This window comes from Spermophilus citellus (genome assembly GCF_964194105.1).
Source record: "Spermophilus citellus genome assembly, chromosome: 2".
Classification (NCBI taxonomy): Eukaryota; Metazoa; Chordata; class Mammalia; order Rodentia; family Sciuridae; genus Spermophilus; species Spermophilus citellus.
The window spans coordinates 200380956-200403209 of NC_138183.1; the positions used below are offsets into that span (position 1 = coordinate 200380956).

At 37.4% G+C, this 22254-nt stretch overlaps 1 protein-coding gene across 1 annotated transcript; it reads right to left on the minus strand.

Annotated features, from left to right (window-relative positions):
* Nucleotides 1-17247: 17247 nt before the first annotated feature.
* On the minus strand, nucleotides 17248-18174 carry LOC308636887 (olfactory receptor 6B9-like; the record flags this gene model as incomplete). Its single annotated transcript, XM_081272737.1, has 1 exon — nucleotides 17248-18174. One exon carries the CDS (start codon nucleotides 18172-18174, stop codon nucleotides 17248-17250), a length of 927 nt encoding a protein of 308 aa, XP_081128863.1.
* Between the last annotated feature and the right edge of the window lie 4080 nt (nucleotides 18175-22254).

Sequence of the window (22254 nt, forward strand, 5' to 3'; positions counted from 1 at the left end):
TTTTGGTTGTTTTCCTCCCCCTTTACTGAGATACCTCCTGCTGTTAGTTTTGGGCACTATTTATCAAATCCTCTTCTTGTAGTGTTTTGTTCAAAATGCTTTGCAGAGCTGGTTTTCTTGCTGCAAATTCTTTTAGCTTTTGTTTATCATGAAAGATTTTAATTTCATTGTCAAATTTGAAGCTCAATTTTGCTGGATATAGTATTCTTGGTTGGAATCCATTATTTTTCAGCGTTTGAAATACATTATTCCAGGATCTTCTCGCTTTCAAAGTTTGTGATGAGAAATCGGTCGTTAACCTAATTGGTTTACCCCTGAAAGTAATCTGCCTCTTTTCTCTCGTAGCTTTTAATATTCTCTCCTTGTTCTGTACGTTGGCTATCTTCATAATTATATGTCTTGGGGTTGGTCTATTATGGTTTTGAATGTTTGGGGTCCTGTAGGCTTCCAGGATTTGGCAATCCATTCCATCTTTCATCTCTGGGAAGTTTTCTAGAATTATTTCATTTAATATGTTGTCCATTCCTTTGGTTTGAAACTCTGTGCCTTCTTCTATCCCTATGACTCTCAGATTTGGTTTTTTTATGACATCCCATAACTCTTGAATAGATTGTTCGTGGGATTTAAGCATCTTTTCTGTGTTGACTATATTCTTTTCAAGTTGATAAACCTTGTCTTCATTATCTGATGTTCTGACTTCTACTTGATCAAGTCTATTTGTAATATTCTCGTTTGAGTTTTTAATTTGGCTTATAGTTTCCTGCAATTCTAGGATTATTGTTTGATTTTTTTTTTAAGATCTCTATCTCCTGGTAGATCTCGTTCTTTGCCATTTGAATTTGTTTGTTTAATTCATTTTCAAAATATACTTTTATTTCTTGGACTTGCTGTCTCATGTCTTCTCTAATATTCCTTTCCATTCGAGTTAGGTATCCCCTGAGTTCTTTCCATATCCCTGTTTCTGAAGTTTCTATGTCCTCTTGTAGAATTGAGTTGTCTTGCATTGTTTGAAATCCTTTTTTCCCTTGTTTTCTCATGTTGTCCACGTTACTTTCCAGTTCTTTTTGATTGTCGTGTTTCTGCTCTCTTCTATAGATTTGTTTTGTTTCTGTATTACTCTGATGTCTCTCCTTTGTGTTGTTTAACTATGCCTGCTAACGTGGATTCTGCTGGGAAGGAATTCCGACGTCCGAGCTCCAGTGACGACACTACTCTGCTATGCCGTGCCCCAGTCTCCTTGCCGGGGTGCCCTAATGGGGGGGTGTGAGTGGACTGTCTCTGTTTGGTTTCAGCACCCGGTCGTGGCAGGCAGGCAGACTCCCGCCGCCCAGTATCTCAGGCCGTGGGCAGGTGATCCATCGCCAGCGGGAGGGCGTTCTCCTACCGCCCAGTTACCCTGGCAGTGGATGAACTGTCGCCGGCGGGCCTGCAGTTTACAGCTGCCCAGTCACGAGAGCCTTGCCTCTAGTCTCCTGTTCTCTCCTGCTAGGCTTGGGTTCTCCTGCTAGACCAGATTTCCCCTCAGTGATGGTTCTCGGCAGTTCAAGCTATACTCTGGGCCTGTTTTGTTGCAATCTGTGGGAGAGTGGCAGTGGATACTTCAGCTCTCTAAGATGGTGGCCGCTGTTTGCCTTTGTTTTGTCCGCTGATGAGAGGGGGGGTTGAGGGTCAGGTGCCTCTAGCTCCCCTTTAGTCTTTATGCAGGCTCACTCTGATACTGCCTCCCCCTGAAAGTCTAGGAGAGATTTTATGCGAAATCCCCCTAAGTTTGGGGGCTGGGCTGGGTCACACACACCTGTTTTGTTGCTGCAATCTGTCGGAGAGTGGCGGTGGGTACTTCAGCCCTCTAAGATGGTGGCCGCTGTTTGCCTTAGCGGAGTGTCCCCTGTGGGGGGCCGGGCCTTACCGGCTTCCTTCCCCGACTGCAATCCCGAACTCAGCCCAGGGGTCAGTGCGGGCTTGGGCTTGGCTGGTGGGATACCACCGTGTCGCAGCCACTTAATTCCCTGCTGACTGGTTAACCCCTTCTCTGCGGCGCCACGCCTTCTGTAGCCTCGGGGCAGGCCGCGCGTATCAGACAGCCTGGATCTCCGGGGTCACACCGTTGGCTTTTGGGATCCCCGGCACTCTATGGTTTTGATTTTTTCTGCTTGCCCCTCCCCCAGCGCTGGCTAGGCAGCTTTTGTTTTGTCCACTGATGGGAGGGGGGGTTGAGCGTCAGGTGCCTCTAGCTCCCCTTTAGTCTTTATGCAGGCTCACTCTGATACTGCCTCCCCCTGAAAGTCTAGGAGAGATTTTATGCGAAATCCCCCTAAGTTTGGGGGCTGGGCTGGGTCACACACACCTGTTTTGTTGCTGCAATCTGTCGGAGAGTGGCGGTGGGTACTTCAGCCCTCTAAGATGGTGGCCGCTGTTTGCCTTAGCGGAGTGTCCCTTGTGGGGGGCGGGGCCTTACCGGCTTCCTTCCCCGACTGCAATCCCGAACTCAGCCCGGGGGTCAGTGCGGGCTTGGCTGGTGGGATACCACCGTGTCCCAGCCACTTAATTCCCTGCTGACTGGTTAACCCCTTCTCTGCGGCGCCACGCCTTCTGTAGCCTCGGGGCAGGCCGCGCGTATCAGACAGCCTGGATCTCCGGGGTCACACCGTTGGCCTAATTTACAAATTTTAGAAAATATATATACATATGTGTGTGTGTATATATATATATATATATATATATATATATATATATATCCTCAAATATTTATCATTTCTTTGTATTCCTGTCTTCTATCTTTACTCAAATGTATATACTAGAAAAATTAAAAATGGGATTGAGACGACTCTTTATGCCAGGAAAAGCACTTAATGAGTACAACACAAGGAGGTAGGGATTTTTCTTCATGAAGTACAATTTTACTTGTGAGCAGTTTCTTCCACCGAAACATAGGTAGACACTTTTACTTAAAATGTACATTAAATGAGGTTTACTTTTCTATGTACAATACTATGGCCTTATACCTAAAAATTAACTTTGGAGGGCATTATTCTAGTTAAATAAGTAATGTTTTACCAGGTTTAAAGAAGCTTCAATGATGTTCCAAAGTAGCTACCGTATTAAAACAAATATTTAAATATGTTCAGTGACTTTTTTATAAAATAAAATCCTGTTTGGAAGTCAATTTTATTTAAAATTCAGGATAGTGTGCTTGTAACACCTTGGTAGTTCTGATCACAGTCATTATTCCTCTGATTGGCATGTGAAGAGCGGTTTCATGGAGAAAAAAACAAGTTCCAACATGTACAGCAACAACTTCCATCGGTATGAGGTCAGTGAACAAGAGGCAAGTCATTCTGTTAGCCAACTATAATCAAGATTCATCATACTATTGCCCTGTTCCTCATTTGTTTCACAAATAATACTGCTTAAAGGAACAAGACAGTTCAAATTTTTTTTCTATCACTTGTACTAAAGTCTTCCACACATGACAGAGGTTGTGCACATTCTTCTAAAGTCGGCAGCCATGCTGATGCTTGAGGGTTTACTGTACCTTCTAGACTGGATCCAATAAGGGACCAGGCAGAACTCTGTGTGCAGGCAATTTTAAGGAGATGACACATTTCTTTCTGCCTTTTTCTCTGCATAAACATGATAGTATTGTCAATTTCTTTGATGTTACTGAAGGCCACATCCATTTTGGGGAGTAGATTAATAATCTTCTGCTTACAGCCCAACAACTTGCTCAGATGACCAAATAGCTCCTTGAGAACATGCCCTGACTCTGCACAGTATACATAATGATTGTCACCATCTCTGTGCTACTGCTGTAGGAGTGATCTGCAGGTCTGTGCTGTAACTGCTGATATAGATCAATTCCATATTGTTCCAGAGATTTCATCAAAATCTCCCTGTTGTATTCCATATAGGGTTTTTTGTAGCTCCATGATTTCAGTGTAAAAAGACATAATCTGACCTTTAAAGTATCCAATGACACCAACCTCGCACAGTGAATGGCCTTTTCTTCCAGAGATAGAGAGATAAGGTGTAGAGGCAGGGAAGGTGGCAGAGTGGCTCCTTTGTCCAAGCAGCCATATTTATTTATACCAATAGGTTATATTAGGTCATTAGTACCATAACCACATTATTGTTTGGAGTATCAGTTAAGTTGCTTATTCTGCAGTTGCATTTCACAATTACAATATGCAATGTTAGGAGCTTTACACAGCTCTCAAGAAAGTCCATTGTCTAAAGTTACTGTTAGGTGGGCAGCTCCAGGAGCGCCAGACCTTGATGAAACAAGTTCTTCTAATTCCCAGGAGCTTTGTGCCTGTAATCAAGGTCAAGGCTTGATGAACACAGAGTCATCTCAGGGCATTGCCATACCAGCTAGACATTGCACATATATTAGCTATATTATTAGATCCTAAGAGAGATTGAAGGGCATTCTAAGGATGGGAAACAGGATACATGTTATCCCTTGGGAGTTTTCTCATCAGAAGAATGCTTCCCTATACATTTCTGTGGTCAGAATCCCTACAACGGATTATCATTGCTATTATGTTTTCTACCATGTATTTTTACATCTGGCTCTTTTTTTTCTCTTTTGATTCAATTCCTTATACAAACAAAAAGCATCTGATCCAAGATACTTTTTCTTTTTCAACCTCATCTTTAAAAAAGAGATTTCCTTCCATGGACAATGGGGACAGGTTTTAACATTGTCACTTATCTTGTATTGAATAATTTTCCCAATTATGGAAAATAGGTTGCTACTTATTATAAATTTCAGGAGATTCAACCAACAAATATGCTTTCTTAGAAGCATGTATCAAGTTGCCTTCATTTCTTTGTATCTTGATTTTATTTCAAGTAAAATGTATTTCAAGTATTATGTTACCCTAAATTTAAATATTTCCATGTATAAAAGTACAAAAAGATCCATGAATACTCTACATACATTTTATACGAAATCTTTGAAATATGGGATATATTATATGCATATAGCACATTTCAATCCAGAGCAGGCATATTTCAAGTATTTGATAGCGACACATGAATAGTGGCTACCCTATTGGATCACAGAGTTCTAGAAAGTGAGAGTTGTATGATAAAAAGAGAAAGAGGACTTTAAGGCTCAGTATGTCTTCGGGGAAATAAGGAATATGTCGGTAGGTTACGGGAGCCACTTATGAACTGTGCATGAACCAAATCGATATGGATGCCATCCGGTAGGAAAGTCTGGTATCTGGGAACTCTCAGTGGCAATCCTGCTGGTTTGAGACTACCTGCTACATGTGAATTCCTACCCATCTCTGTCACAGGTTCAGCACAGCACTGGAAATGGGGTGACCTGCTGAAGCCACCCAGCCACACAGATTCTCAGAGATGGGTGTGTCTTGGCAAGATGACAAACAACTTGTTTGCTACAAGAAGCAAGAAGCAAGACTCCTCTTGTTGAAAACTTATCCCTGCCTTTGATGTATTCTCCCTTAAATAAAGGATCAGAGACATTTTCTAGTTGTTCAGTTCCAGCTCCAATTGGGACTCAATGACCTATCAGATGCTCCCTTAAAATCTAATTTCTGTCTCTGTCTTTTATTCTTTACTATTTATTGTAGATGCTCCACTTCTCAAGCAGTTCACATCTCCTGAGCAGGAAACTGGCTGCCTTGCAATAAATAGGAAGTACATAATTGTGTTATATTTCCCAAGAATTTTATGCTCTCTGCTCTCAAATTTTCCCATTATATTATTTTATTTTTAGTCTATCAAAATTAGCTACAATTTTGATAATAAATTTGAATTCCAACTCTAACTTCCATTTTCAGGAAAAATAATCACATAATGACATCAATAATACAAAATTCTAAGCTTACTAAGAAGCATATAGTTTACAGAAAGATTGTTATTAGATTACTAGATTTGTGACTTTTGCTTTCAGATTGCACACTAATCTTCGCCATATACAGAGCTTTCGATTTCTCTATATTTTATTTATTGATAGGTAATTGACCACTCCAAACTGGGTGCAGTGACTCATACCTATAATCTCAGAGACTGGGGAGACTGAAGTAGGAGGATCACAAGTTCAAAGCCAGCCTCAGCAACTTAGTGAGGCTATAAGCAACTTAGTAAAACTGTCTCAAAATAAAAATATAAAAAGTCTAGGGATGTGGCTCGGTGGTTAATTGTCCTTGGTTCTAATCCCAGATACAAAAAAAAAAAAAAAACACCTTCCAATATTCATTCATTTAATTCAACCATCTGCCCATTTGTTTGCCTCAAGCCTGTGGATTAGTAAATCAGCCAGGACTTGGCTGGTAGTTTTAAAGATTTTAGGAGTAAAAGAACTTAAGTTTTGCTCTCTCTTCCTGCGGACCCTGAAGGTCGGACCCTGAAGGTCAGAGGAGCCTTCACAGAGACCCCAAAGGAAAAGGTGTGACTAAAAAGAGATGTGTTTCAGAATAGATGAAAATGATGCAGAAACCCATGCCTAGAACTCATGGCTTGGATCGGGCCTGGTGCCTTGTGTGATTTTACCTCTCTACTGAATCCTGCCAGAGTGTTCTATCAGACATTGGTCTGCTTGAACAGCTCCCAGTTGTCCAGACTCAACAGATGAAAAGGGAGTTCATTATCTTTCTTGCACAATGTAGCTTCCTTTTGAGACGTCCGTTTCTCTGCCTGAGTGTAATTCTCTCCTAGATATAACTGGCCTGGCCTGACACCGTGGACCCTTTGGCTCTTTCCATTTCTTATTCCAGGTATAATCACCTTGGATCTTCCTTTAGAAGTTTCTAGAATAAACCCAGCTATCTGTTCCCAATGTGGAGTTGAAAAACCAGCCTTACCTCAGAGCAAAGCCTGTGCAAGGAAGGGGCATGACCTTTGTCCTTGGAAAGACCCACAAAGCACTCCTGGGCACATACCCACCCTGCTGAGTTGTTTATCTACAAATAACAGGAGAGACCTGCAGAGTCAGGTGTCCCTGACTCAGGCTAGGTGGGGACCCATAGCAACCCCCTAGCAGCCATCAATCAGCATGAGACAAGGAAAATACCTGGGATGCCAGATGACCCTCCCTGTAGTTTATGGTGGTGGAACATATTGGGAAACCCTGTAGTTCAGCAAGTACTCCCCTCATTGTTTAAACCAATCAGTTCAAATGAATCCCCTTCTTGTACTAACCAATCACCCTTACCCAACTTGTTCCCACCAGTGAATGTGCTAATCATGTTTTAGAGTTGTTTTATGATTTTCCTGCAGTGTGTGATTTGCTCAGAGATGCTATGATGTATGTGAAGTCCCTGCCTTCCCCAAAGAGTGTATAAAACTGCTGCAAACCCTGGGCTCAGGGCCTCTCAGAGTCACCAGTTGCTGTGTGCACTTGGAGGACGGAGCTAGCTCGCAATAAATGCCTCTTTGCTGCTTACATCGAAAAAAAAAAAAAAAGAACTTAAGTTTCATCTTTTTCTACCATTCTTTAAACTACAATGCGATTCTGGTAATCCATAAATAATGGGTTTGAAACCTTATGGTTTTGGTTCGTTGGAAATCTTACTTATTAATAGCAAGTATGTGTACCCAGTTCCATGATGTGGAATGTAAGTAATTGTTCTCTTATTCTCATTATTGGTTATTGAAAACATCATCATTTTAGCTTTCATTAGCCTCACGAGGGGCAACATTATAAAATCAAGTTCTAACTTCCCTATCTGTATAAAGACTTTCCTGGTATTTTCAAGGCATTTTTACGTTCTTGTAATTATTGCAAGTGGCTTTTTCCACTGTTTAACAGGAATAAGTTCCTTATTTTTCTGGGACTTAATAACTCAAACCTTGTTTATTCTGAGGATTAGCCAATCTCATGAAAGTCTTTTTTACTATTTATACTATAAACAGACAACTATACCCCATAGCAGAATTAGAGTCAGAATCTTAAAGAATAGGCTAGATAAATCTGTATTTTTTAAGAAGTACCCTAGGTGGCTCTGAGAGTGGTACACATTGTTATTTACAATGAAGACATGGTGAAGGAAATACTTCAGCCATTATAGATATTGTCTACCTAGTATTTGTGACTCTGCTTTCAATGTTAGATGAGACTGTTCTATACACTTATTTTTTGTACTAGATGACTAACACATCTTTGTCTCCGTTGTGAGCTACTAACAGTCTCATTCAGCATTTAATTTACACATAATTATAGCAAATTCAAATCCCCAGGACTTTGGTAAGTGAATTTTTGGCATGTTTGTATTCTATAAAAGTATGCTTGAAAAGCTCATTTATAATGCATTTACATGCATCTAAAGGGGTCTGCATTTGTTGAGTCTATGGATTTGAAATGATGTCTATATCTGGTCTCTTTTTGTGAGTCTTGATCCATAAGGCCTAAGCTTTGCTCAGGGAATTCTCATTAAATACATTGAAAACAGAGGCAAAAAGGATATTTATGTGGAGGGGGAACTTGCCCAGTAGACTTTATTCTAATATCTTGCTTTGACATTAAAAGAGTGAGAGGATCATGTTTTATATTTTCAACCTCTAGACACTTTACTTTCCTCAGCTCCAAACCTTGTATGGGGAGCACAGCAAACAACTGGTTTAAAACATACCTCTTTCATTGACAATCTGTTGAACTTATTCATAGAGTTTTCTCCCAATTGCAATAGTTATTCTTTATAACTGAAGTTGCTTCCTAAGATATGTTTTTTGTTTGACACACCCTCAGCACAAGTAGAATCAGGATTTCAGATGTGGTGGAGAATTTTTCATTTTTAACAAACACCCTGGTATATAATCTATTAGATAAATACATAAGTACAATCTATTGGGTAACTCCAGAGTCACATCATTTGGCTTCTGTCTTAGGTCGATTTGTCAGTGGTTCACTCATTAATTTTCATGATCAGAGACAAAGTAACAAACATCATAACATTTCTTTTCACAGAAAATTAAAATAAGTGTGTGTCATAGATCGAATCATGGGAATGAGAAAAATGAGCCTTTCACTTCAAACAGGTGATGCCATCACTCCCTCGAAAAGAAAATGTACCTGACTCATTCACACCCTTTATCTTGCCTCCTCAGTGATAAGTCTTTTTTGTTTATAAGGATGTTGCCCTACAAATGTTAGATACTATTTTTCTCTTTTTTCTTGCCATAAAATTTTGCAAGCTAAAATTTCTTATCTCCATTCTCCCCAGCACAAACCGCTAATCTCAATGCTTCAATAGAGTCAAAACAATTTCTTTTACTCCACAAGGATAAACTTATATCTAAGAAAAGTTTATAAAAAGGAACAAAGAGAGGAATGGGTAAGGGAAATAAAGCATATATGGGCATAAAAATTATAATGAGATAATAGGTAATTGTGCTTATCTTCAAAAATTCCTCCAAACTCTTAGAATTATTTCCTGATATCAATGTCTTCCTGTTTCTACTTACATTTTTGTGATAATGTTGCATTTGTTGTACAGATTGACTACCTCTTATATGAAATACTTGGGACCAGTAATGTTACAGATTTGGAAATTTTGGGGACTTTGAAATATATTTTCATGCACACACACACACACACACACACACACACACACATACAATTTCAACTGTGAATAAACCTATTACTTTTAATATACTGTATTCCCTTGGTACCCCAAAACCATGAAAAAAACCCTACATATATGTACTGTATGTATGTATATTTTGGGATTGAAACAAAACTTAAACACAAAATTTATTTATATTTCATATATACTTGAAATACATAGATTGATAATTTTGTATAATATTTTAGTGTACCTGCATTTTTTAGTACAATCCATCGAATGAGGTCAAGTGTGTTATTTTCCATTTGCAGTATCATGTCAGCCCTCAAAAAGTTTTAGATTGGGCTGGGGTTCTGGCTCAGTGGTACAACGCTTGCCTAGAATGTGTGAGGAACTGGGTTCGATTCTCAGCACCACATATAAGTGAACAAAATAAATGTCCAAATAAAATAACAACAACTTGGTTTAAAAAAAAAGTTTTAGATTATGATAAATTTTAGATTTTCAGGTTAGGAGTGCTCAACTCGTTTTTCCTATTCAAAACCTAATAAGTATATGAATAAAATAATGCACACAAATAAATTAATAAAAAATGAAAATAATTGCTGGGCACAGTGATGCATGCCTGTAATCTCTATAATTTAGGAGGCTGAGGCAGGAGGATTGCATGTCGAAATCTAGCTTCAGCAGTTTAGCAAGACTCTAAGCAACATATCATGATCCTGTCTCAAAATAAAAAGTAAATTAAAAAAAAATGAGATGAGGATGTGGTTCAGTGGTTAAGCACCCCTCGGTTCAATCCCTGGTATGAATAAATAAAAATAAATTAAATAAAAATTCACAAAAAGTGAATATATTTTTCTTTACTGGGGCTTCACAGGGAAATGTGTTCCCTTCTTTCCCAGCTAAGGCATCTATGCCTGAGAAGAGATCAGGGAACACCAGGGCCCTGATCTGTTGATACATGTGGGAAAATCTTCTTTACTCTCGGCATTTATCTTAGAGATATGAGTGATAGGAAAAGTAACCAGTGCCTAGAAGCAGAAATGAAACAGAGAAAAGTAAAGGCAATTCAAAAATTTAACCCAGATTCCCTAGTTGGGAAGAGGAAACAGGACAGCACAAATAGAAGGTAAAGGAGAGTGCCAACTGGTAGCCCTAAATACAGAAGAAACCCAAGGTTCTTATAAATTTCAAATTTTCAGCATGGGGATTAGGTCTGAAAGCAGTCCCTGAAAGCTTACATGACAAGTTAGTTCTACAGAAGACACCCAATGCATCATTTGGCAAACAATTATCGTGCCATGGGCCATCTAGAGAAAGACCTTATTAATAAGCATCTCTGAGGTTCAGGAAATATGAAATAGCCATAGCTTGGGGGCTCTGGGACTCACCTAGCAGTGAATGGGTAGGAGGCCACCACATGACATCTTTGGAGTATGGGAAGGTCCATCACAGATCTTCTGAGAGTCTTAAGCAGAAGGAGCATGAGCTGTGGAGGGCCCAGTGGCCTGTGTTCCAGCCTTGTGTTTATTCCCATAAGGGCTGAGTTTGAGAGCACCCTGAGGGAGTTTGGAAGATTGCTGGGTTCCAAGATTCTCCTTTCCCTAGCACAGATTTGCTTGGTTTACTTGCTGCCTTCATAGTCAAAGGCATTCAGATGAAATGCAGCTGTGGCTTCAACATTTGCCACACACAGGAGCACACAGACTAAAGCTCTCTGGAGTGAGTAGGAGCCATTGAGATGGTCCATACATTCAGCTGTTCAGAGGGGCTGATGAGAGGGCTTATGAGCAGCTAGGACTGTCCCCAATTCCTTGGCTGTGTATACAGGGGCTTCTGGAGTGAACATTTCCCTGATGTGTAGGCATTGCCTTAACCAGCCCTGGTGAGTAAGAGGGCAGGACTCAGCCTGAAAACTGCCCTAACAGGTTCCACTGGGGCTGAGAGTGAATACACCTGATTGGAGCTGCAATGCAATCTACCCCCCACATCAATACCTGGTGGATTTCAAAATTAGAAGTTCCAGAAAGAAGTGTCTCCAACACCTTAGCAAAGAGAAACGTCTCTTTCTTTTTTTTTTTTTTTCTATTTCCCTCACTATCTTTTTTTAAAATTATTCATCTAATTTTGGTATTCTTAAATCCTTTAATTGGATTTCTTTCCTCCCTCTCTTTTCTCTCCTACCCCTCTCTGAGATACACTCCCAGCCATTTCCTTTTGTACTTTGAAACAGGGTCTTGCTAAGTTTTCCAGGCTGTGCTTGAAGTTGTAGTCTTCCAGCCTCAGTCTCCCAAGAAGTTGAGATTATATGTGTACACTATCGAATCTGGCTCCTCAAATGTGAGAGTGCCCAATTTTATGAAACAAATACTATAGAACATAAAAGGAGAGATAGACACCCCGCAATATAATAATAGTGAGTGAATGCATTATCCAACTCTCTCAAATAGATAGACCATCCAGGCAAAAAAAAATAAAAATAAAAATAACAAAAAACAACAGAATTAAATTACATTTTAAATCAAATGGATTTAATACACATCTACTTAATATTGTAACAGCTACAGAATATACATTCTTTTCAACAACACCCAGAACTTTATCCAAAATATATCACATTTTAGGCCAAAAGCAAATATTAACAAATACAAAAAAAACCCTAAAATAATTTCTTATAATTTATCAAACCAGGACTGGGGATGTAGTTCAGTGGTAGAGTGCTTGCCTTGCATATATGAGGCACTGGGTTAGATCCTCACTACCACAGAAAAATAAAGATATTGTGTCCATCTACAACTAAAAAATTTTAAAAATAAATAATTTATCAAACCATAACCAAATGAAACTAGAAATCTACAGCAAGAGAAACTGCAGAAATTATACAAATATCTGAACAATACACTTTTGAAAATCAGTTGGTCATTGAAGAAATGAGTGGACAAATTGGAAAATATTTAGAATCAAATACAAATGGAAACATCATCTACCAGGACCTTTGGGACATAGCAAGAGTAGTTATAAGAGGGAAGTTTATAGCTGTCAGTTTCTCCATCAGAAAAACAAAGATCTCAAATTAATAAACTAATGATCCATCTCAGGTTCTTAGAAAATCAAAAACAAGCCAAACCCCAAATCAAGTAGAAAAAAAAAGAATAATAAAGATCAGAACAAAAATAAATAGAGACTAAAGAACAGCATAAGGGATCAATGAAGCAAAAATAAGTTGTTGTGAAAATATGAACAAAATTGACGAATTTTAGCCAAAGTAACAAAGAGAGAGAGAGATCCCAAATAAATAAAATTAGAGATGAAAAAGAGAATACTTAGATAGACACCACCGAAATCTGGAGGACCATTAGAAACTATACCAAAAATTATATTAAATAAAATGCAAAACCTGAAAGATATTGACAAATTTGTAGACATGTATTACTAACTAAAATTGAGCAAAGAGGATATAAAAAGCCTAAATAGATCCAATGAAATTGAAGCAGTCTGTAGTACATCAGTAATTAAACAGATTTAGTTATGAGGCTTGTTCTTTTCTTTTGGCTGTATTTATGAATAACATTGATCTCAATTCTAATAAAGCTTCCATGGATGTTACAATTAAGTAGTACATACCTGGAGAAGTAGGGGTATTTCTTGATTTATGGGAGATGGTTTGGGGTGATCTATAAGAGGGTTGCCTAATCATGGAAGGCCCTGCTGGAACCCAGTAATCCTGATAGAAGAGCATGAAGTTCCAGTGAGAACTTACCTGTGTTCAAATCGAAAAAGGATGAGAGACTTTGGAGGATGTAGGCACAGATAACTGAAGTGACCAGTCTCAATATCTCCTCAGATGAGATGGTTTAACCATTCACAGATGTGTGGATAGCATAGAATTCAGAGGCCCCAAATATATTGCTGTGTGTAAAAGTGAAGAGGTCAGAGAAGAATCTGAACATTTCAAGAATACAGCTTTCCAATCAGTTTGCTGAAAATGAGTTATAGATGTGCTGATAGATATTGATCCTCTGACCCTTAGAATAATAGAACATGACCAAGAATAGTAAGTATTCAGGATGTTCATCTTTAACTGCAAGCAATTTCTGAGAGAATCCTGTAAGAATATCAATAACAAAGTAAAGTTTGGCATCTCTCCAATAGTATTGCAGATGATTAGTATTGTAAGAAGCATTTGTCCTTCACTTCTTCATCAAATCGACACAGAAGACCAGAGAGATAGAATAGATATGGAAAGTTACTTCACCAATCAACTGTACATCCTGGTTAAAGAATTCCACATTGGTGATGAAATTTGCATTGTAGAATACATGTTCATGGTCCAGGTATCAGTAAAGCTGCCATAGAGAGTTAAACACTGCCCTGGACCATGGAACCACTGTGGATATGCACATATCCATCCTTCCATTCCTTGATCCCCAGCTGCTTCACACTTATGCCTCAGATTTCATTACCAACATGGATGTACCCTGCCATTGGCGCCATTACTTTCCTGGACCCTAGAGACATAGTCCCTCTTCAATGTCTTATGTTTATTGCCTATTAAAAATACTTAATAGTTACAATAATTTGTTAGGTGATGCATAATGAAAAGATGCAAAATGTAACATCAAAACATAAAATGTTGGGGGGCATGTTGAGTAAAAAGGTAGAGATTTTTCATGATAAAAATTAAGTAATTATCAGTTAAAAATAGTCATTTGTGACTATAAAATGTTTGTGTAAACTTTCTAGTAACCTAAAAATAAAAATTTGTACTAGAAACACTAAACAAAGCACTTTAATATATTACAGATAATCTGTAGTGGCATTTATTACCAAATGACAATGGAAGACAGCAAAAAAATAAACAGGATCTGTAGAACAACAAGAAAAAATTTACAAATTGCAGAAGAAAGTCCTCATCTATCAATAATTATGTTCAATGTAAATAGGTTAAATTCCTCAATCAAATGACACAGAATAGCTAAATGGTCAAAACAAACAAGACCTTATCATATGCCGACTATAATTTAATAACTCCAATTTTAAGGGCACACATTGATTTAAATTGAAGAGATAGAAAAATATATGCCATAAAAATGGAAACCAGGCCTGGGTTTGTGGCTTAGTGGTAGAGTGCTTGTGTAGCATATGTGAGGCAATGGGTTCAATCCTCAGAACTGCATAAAAAAATAAATAAACAAAATAAAGGTATTGTGTCCATCTACAATTAAAAATATTTTTTAAAAAAACAGAAACCAAAAGATAGCAAGGGTAACTAATTAGCTATTTAATTATTAACTATTTAACACATAGTCCTTTAGACAAAAATGTAAAATGGCACACAGAGTCTTATTACACAGTGTTAAAGGGTGTTCATTCAATAGGAAAACATGTCAGTTTAATTCCATATTATGTAAACTACAAGAATGGAATCCTAATTGGAATGGGTTGTAGTCCATGTATGAATAATATGTCAAAATGTGCTATACTGCCATGCATATCTACAGCAAATGAAAAAAGAAAACATCACAACTATAAATATGAATACACCCAACTTTAAAGTACCTGAATATGGAAAGCAAATATTAATACATCTGAAGGGTAAGTTAAAATAATGAATGTCATGGGGAATCTAAAAAGTGTAGATAAATTGGAAATTACCACAATCTGCAATGTATCATAATCTATATAAATGTAAAATATAGCCATTTTATCTGGTATGGTATAAAAACAAATACAAAATGGGAAGGACATGTAAAAACATGGTAAATAAAGTAAAAATAAAACATAGATGGTATAAAAACAAAAGGCCTAATTAAAACATGAAATGTATTTTTCAAATGATGGATTAAAATAGTGTGTTTATCATTCTTAAAATTTTAGCAGATAATAGTTCATTAATTAATTTATTCAGTATTCCTGCTGACCCAGACAGAATGCATCTCTCTTCTACCATTTTACAATGACTAAATGAAAGCATATACTGTCACAGGAAAGCAGGGGGTTGAAATTCTAAACCTTGCTTCTTGTGTTCTGACAAAAGAAAATTTAAAGTCAGACACCAAAAGCCATGCAAGAGAATTTTATTATAAGTGACAGTAGAATAGAAGTGAGGTGAAAATAAAGTAAGAGCAAAGTAAGGCTGAAGCAGAGAGCACTCTCAAGAGAGAGACGACACAGACGACAATGCTGTCTCCAAATTAATTACTTTTTGACATTTACCAGGAGAACCAGGGACCACGTTCTGTACTCTTTTCCAATCAGGTATAGCAAGGGTCGAACAGTGTGGAGTTTTTAACCTTAGTTGGTCCTCTCCAGAACTGTCATGGTGGCCATCCTATTTAGGGAGGAATTTATCTACAAATCAATCCCATGTTAATATAAGCATTGGGGCCAGTAGCCAGTCAAAAGTCACTTAGTGTGCCTGTGCCACTAAATAACACCCAGTTCTGAGATAGTAGGAGACATGTGGCACCATAATTTCTAGTTCTATATTGACCTTTATAAGTCCTGTCAAGAATCAGTCCTATAAATCTTTTTTTTTCCCAAGGTATCCCACACCCTTCATCCTCATTACCACTTTTACTTTTGTTTGTTTATCCTTAAGGATTTTGTATCCTGCTTTTCCATAGGCAATCTGCTACAAATTATGTACTCATCTGCCTTGGTAGTAACTTAAAAAAAATCTAGAATACTTAAAGTAAACCTGTCCTTGCCCATGCATTTCACTACTCATTGCTAGCTACTACCTAACAATAATACTTTTCAAGATCTCGCATCTACTTTTTCAAAATTGAAATAAAGGTAGATATTTTGGGAAACTGGGAAAAATTCTTCATATTCTGGCCAAGTATCATCTAAGCAAAAGAATTTGGTCTTTTGTCAATACCAGTCTCCTTTACTTGAAAAGAAATGGGATTTAATAAACAGTCACCAGTTTTCCTAAAGTCTGGCCCTTATTTTATCCAAAATATTCTATGAAGAAGTTCCAAAAATGGAAGCAAATAAAACCATGAAATGATATACATAATATAATCACAGGATATATATATATGTGTGTGTGTGTGTGTGTGTGTATCTATCTATATACATTCATGCATATATGTATACATACATACATACCTTTATTTTACCTCTTTATTTTTATGTGGTGCTGAGGATCAAACATGTGCTAGGTGAGTGCTCTACTGCTGAGCCACAACCTAGCCCCTTGATTAAATTTTTAAAACAAATAAAATAACATTAAGACCAATTAATAATAAAAGTAGACAGTCCCCAGCCCTCCTCAAATAAATGAACAGACCATAACCTTCACATTTTATACAACAAATTTCTCTTTTTTCACCTCTCCCTAAAGGGAGAGAATTTTTAAAATAAATAAGTCAAAATAGAATAACCTCACCAACAAAACTCTGAAAACAGATAATAATTGATTACTTCTTAACACATTCTTCAAAACAATAAAATTACAACTATTTTACTAATAAATATCTCAGAATTTTGACAACTTCATCTACTGCCTTATAAAAGGAAGCATTTAATTAAAACCTGATCAATGGGGGGGGGGGGGAGGATTTTCTTTGATCCCTGGTTAAATCATTATTCTGAGTGAGTGTGTTTACAATTGTAGACTCTCCTCTAATTAAGGTGCTATTTGTGGTTAAAGAAAATTATGAAAGAAGGAAGGTCTCTTCAACAAAAAGAATCTCTCAAGGGCTCAGCCACTCACGATGGTTTTTCTAATGGCATCCTTGACCTCCTTGTTCCTCAGGCAGTAGATGATAGGGTTAAGCATGGGAGTAAAGACTGCATATATGGCTGAGATCAATTTGTTAGAGTTAAATGAAGCAATGGCCCGAGGTCGGACATATATGAAGATCACTGCTGTGTAGAAAATGACCACCACTGTAAGGTGAGATGCACAGGTGGAGAAGGCCTTCCGCTGCCCAGTGGCTGAGGGTATGTGCAGGATGCTAGAGACAATGAAGGCATAGGAAAGGACAGTAGCAAAGCCAGGAAACACAAGGATGATGATGGCAAGCACAAAGTCTACTCTCTCAGCCATAGATAAGTCCATGCAGGCTAGTTTGAGGATAGGTGACACATCACAGAAAAAATGGTTCAAGATATTATTGCCACAGAATGCAACTTGGGAGATAAAGTACACCTTTACCATGGAGATGGTGAAGCCACTTGCCCAGGAACTAATGATCAGTTGAACACAAAACTCTGGGGTCATCATGACTGGATAGCGAAGAGGCCAACATATGGCCACATAACGGTCATAGGCCATGGCAGCCAAAAGCACACATTCGGTGCAGGCAAGTGAGATGAAGAAATAGAGCTGAGTCATGCATCCCAAAAAGGAGATGGTATTGGGATGAAGTAGAAATCCAACCAGCATCTTGGGGACTGTGACAGATATATACCAGGCCTCCAGAAAGGACATGGTGCCCAGAAAATAGTACATGGGCTTGTGCAGAGACCCAGTGACCCATACAGTGAGGATGATGACCAAATTCTCCAACAGAACAAAGAGGTAAGTGATGAGGAAAAGGAAAAAGAGCAAAATCTGCAGCCAAGGGGCAGTAGGGAAACCCACCAGGATGAATTCACTAATATGAGTGATGTTTCCTTTCCACATAGCTAGATCATCCAGAGGCAAAGATTGATTGATAATAACACCAAACTGAAGAGTAGGATCTGCACTTCCAGCAAGGAACCCTCAGACTACAGATACTTTAATTTTACACTTTAGAGTCATCATCTAGCCCAGGATATGATTTGGGAATCAGGAGAAGTCACAAGTTCTCCAGAAAATCAGAATCAAATTCCTGAAAAAAAAAAATAATGCAGAGCAAAGAATGTCAAAGCAGAATTAATAAGTCAGACTTAGGGTTTAGATCTTAGGATCTGGACCTTCTTCATGTAGTACTAGGAGAAAATACTTTCTTTGTCCATATAGCCCCTGATTTCAGAGGCAGCTTGATTGTAGGAGATTATAGTGGTTTAAATCAGTGCCAAGCAAGGTCCAGAACACAGGACAGGGATCCAGGGAAGTTTAAAACCTGGAGAAAATAAAAGCAACACATCAACTGGAAAAAAACAACAACAATAACAAAAAAAAAAAAACAAGAATACTTGGATTTGGCCCATTCCTCAGATATGTATTTTGAATCTGGCAATGATTCTCTGCCTCTATTTATGGCCATGATTTTTAGAAAGTTGAATGAATAAAGGTCTACCACTTTAGAATGATTAAACACTATGAACTACTTGCTTGTTTGAGGAAGTGCTGGCATCAGCAAACATTATGTGCTAGCAATCATCTAACAGTATAGCACACACAATTATGTATAATATGTAACACTTAATAATAATAAATGATTATATAAATGACTTGCATAAAAACACATTTTGACATTGTAAGACTCTATGAATACAAACTATCATATATATAAAATTTATATAGATACACATATATATACATATATATTACTACCGTAACTATTTAATATATGCATATCTGCATACATAAGGATGATTCCAGCAGTCCCCCTATTTATCCAAAGGGGATGGATTTCAAGATCCCGGGTATATGCCTGAACCTGTATTTAGTACCAACCTCCATATATTCTATTTTTTCTATTTGTGAATATTCATGATAAAGTTTAATTTATAACTAAGAAATTAACATGCAATAAGAGATGAATAATGATAACTAATAATAAAATAGAACAATTATAATGATATACTGAATAAAAATTATGTGAATGTGGCCTCTTTCTCTCTCAAAAATTCTTATTATATTATAGATCTTAATATCATTGGTGATTTTTTCTTTCCTTATTAAGAACTTCCACATCGTAAAAGGAAATACTAGCTTTTAAATATGGCTTCTCTTTAGCATATCATAATTGCCAGTATCACTAGTTTGATACTGAGGGGTCATAATTATCTATAATAAGGATTACTTGAACATTAGCATTACAAGATGGCTATTAAGCATTTAGTGGAGGCAGGTAGTATACATAGTATGGCAATGTTGAAGGGCTGATTCATGTCCCAAGCAGTACAGAGCATGACAGTGTAATATTTATTTTATCATGACACTAAAAATGGCATGTAATTTAAAACTTGTGAACTATTTGTTTCTGGAATTTTCCATTAATATTCTTGGGTTTCAGTGAACTGTGGTTGACTGCAGGTAACTAAAAGCACAGAAAGCAAAATCACATATAAGAGGAGACTGCTATATATACATGTGGGTGGGTCCCACATCTTAGTTCATATATCCTTCCTAATTTGTATAATTCACCCATCTTGTTCCAAAACTGGCTCAAATTTTTATACTTAAAAAGCACTACTTGATGAATTCTATCTGCTCCTTGACTCTGAAACTTTTCCTTATTATATACAATGCTTGAAGACAAGTTGCTTAAGGAGTTGCCTTAGATGTGAGGCAACTTAAGATATCCAACAACTCAGAAGGGTCCTGGGCTTCCAGGACTCAACAGGAGCTAAGGAGAAAGTGAAATTTAATTAGAAATATATGTTGGCTTGAGATCATAAATGAAATTAAACTAAAAAGAGAAATACATTTCAAGGAAACCAATAGAGATGATCTGGAAAAGAAAAGGCAGAATACAGAGAACAATAAAGAAGAATAAAATGTGGAATTTCTCAAGTGTTCATAAACTATTCTTGATTTGTATGTACCTTCTGACCTAAAAAACCTCAGATCCCTAACAAGGTAGTTGGTTTAATGAATTGGAAAGGTGAACACAGTGAATTGAATTCAAGTTTGACTTGTATCTTCACTAAGAAGAACTATCCTTTAATTAATTTTAACAACTCTCTCAAGGAAACAATTTTTGCCCAAGAGGTGTAAAGCAATAATAAAGCACATAACATAAATCCAAACAACTACAAAATAAGGTGAAAAGGAATTTTATATGTGAATCACATTTAGTTAAGTCTGATCTTTAAAGAATCATAGAAAAAAATAAGAGCAGCATAACAAGAAACGTGGACAAAGGAAACCTCAATATTTAAGGGTATACTAAAGCATTAAAGGAAGTACATACCATTGGAACAAATAATTGAAGACCTATACTCTAGTCCATAATTAATCACTTACTAACCTTTATAATCTGAACCAAACCTTAAGTCATTTAAACCAATTCACTTACTAGTGGAAAGGGGGCTATAACACTAAAATAGTAAATCAGAAAATCTTGAATACAAATTGTACACCATTATTAGTGGTTATGGTGAAGATTTACTGAATAATTATTTGACATCTGGCCTCATGCTGGATACTGAAAATATAAAGATGAAATAGTCATATTCCACTGTTCAAAGTTGTGAGAAGGAGATAAACACTTAAGCAAGCCATTATAGTCCAGTGGTGTACAGCCACAAGAAGGATACATACCTAGGGAGCCCGCTGAAGGGAGGACATAGTACTTCCTACACCAGGGGACTCCAAAGAAAGCAATGAGGCTTCCTTTTTATCTGCACCTGGACAGCTGAGCCCTTCTGGCGGGAAAAAATCACACAAGAAAATGAATGATACAACAAGAGTTTTTTATGACTAAGATAAAATGTATTTCATATAAATATTTCAATCAAAGAACCATGTTGGAAATGTCCAAGTGGCTCTTAAGAGCAGACTGGTGTGTCACCCAGGGCTCAGCTGAGCCATAGACAACAGCTGGCTTCCTACATGGTTTTTAGTTAACTCACTCTCCATTTCTCCCAAAGATCCTTGCTTCTGATCTCCAACATGAAGTCCTACTTCCTGCTCCAAATCACAGCAGAGTTTCACCTCCTATTTTACAAAGACAAATAAGGCTACCAGAAGGTAATTTATTCACCCTCCCATTACCAAATCATACGTGCTCACCCTCTCATGTCTCTGCTTAGTCTGTTCTTATCTAAGACCAATTCTCACATCTGCTCTCATTCTCATTCTCAGGAAACTGATATATCAGATATCCCATCTCTTTCTGTATATTAAATTCATTATTCTCACAAATATTCACAAAACATCCCTATGTGACAAACACTCTTCTGGATGTCTGGGATTACTCAGTTAATAAAACAGACAAATGCAGGCAAAACAAAACAACAACAAAAAAACCCTGATCCTAGGTAGTTACATCCTAGAAAAGAGATATAAACAGTAAATACCATACATACAAATTAGGCTTTGTTAAGCTCTGCGTAGGAAATTAATAGACCAAGGTAAAGAAGATCAGCGCTGGCCTTGGCAACAGGTTGATATTTTAAATAGAATGGCAAGATCAGGTATCCAGAGCAGCAGCATGAAGAAGGAGAAGGCATTAGCCATCAGATTCTCTGATGGAAGAGTTTTCCTGACAAAAGAAATATGTGGTTCAGGTGAGGCACAATGTGAGAAACAACAAGGAATTGAGAACGATTGGAGCAGAAGTAGTGGAGGAGAAAAATGAAGTAACAGAAGTAAGAGGCCAGGGAGATGAGGATGAGTTAATCATTGTTCTAGGCAGTAGTATTCATGTTGCTTTCTTCTTTGAGAGAATTGGGGTGACTTTGGAAGGTTGTTGCAGAGTTGAGCTATTTAAGAATTCTTAATATAACTTACAGATGACAGGTTACTGTTATGAATCATTCCCATATATTGAGCAATCAATCATCTCTTCCTAAAAATAATAATTTTATTCCTCACTGATTATATTTT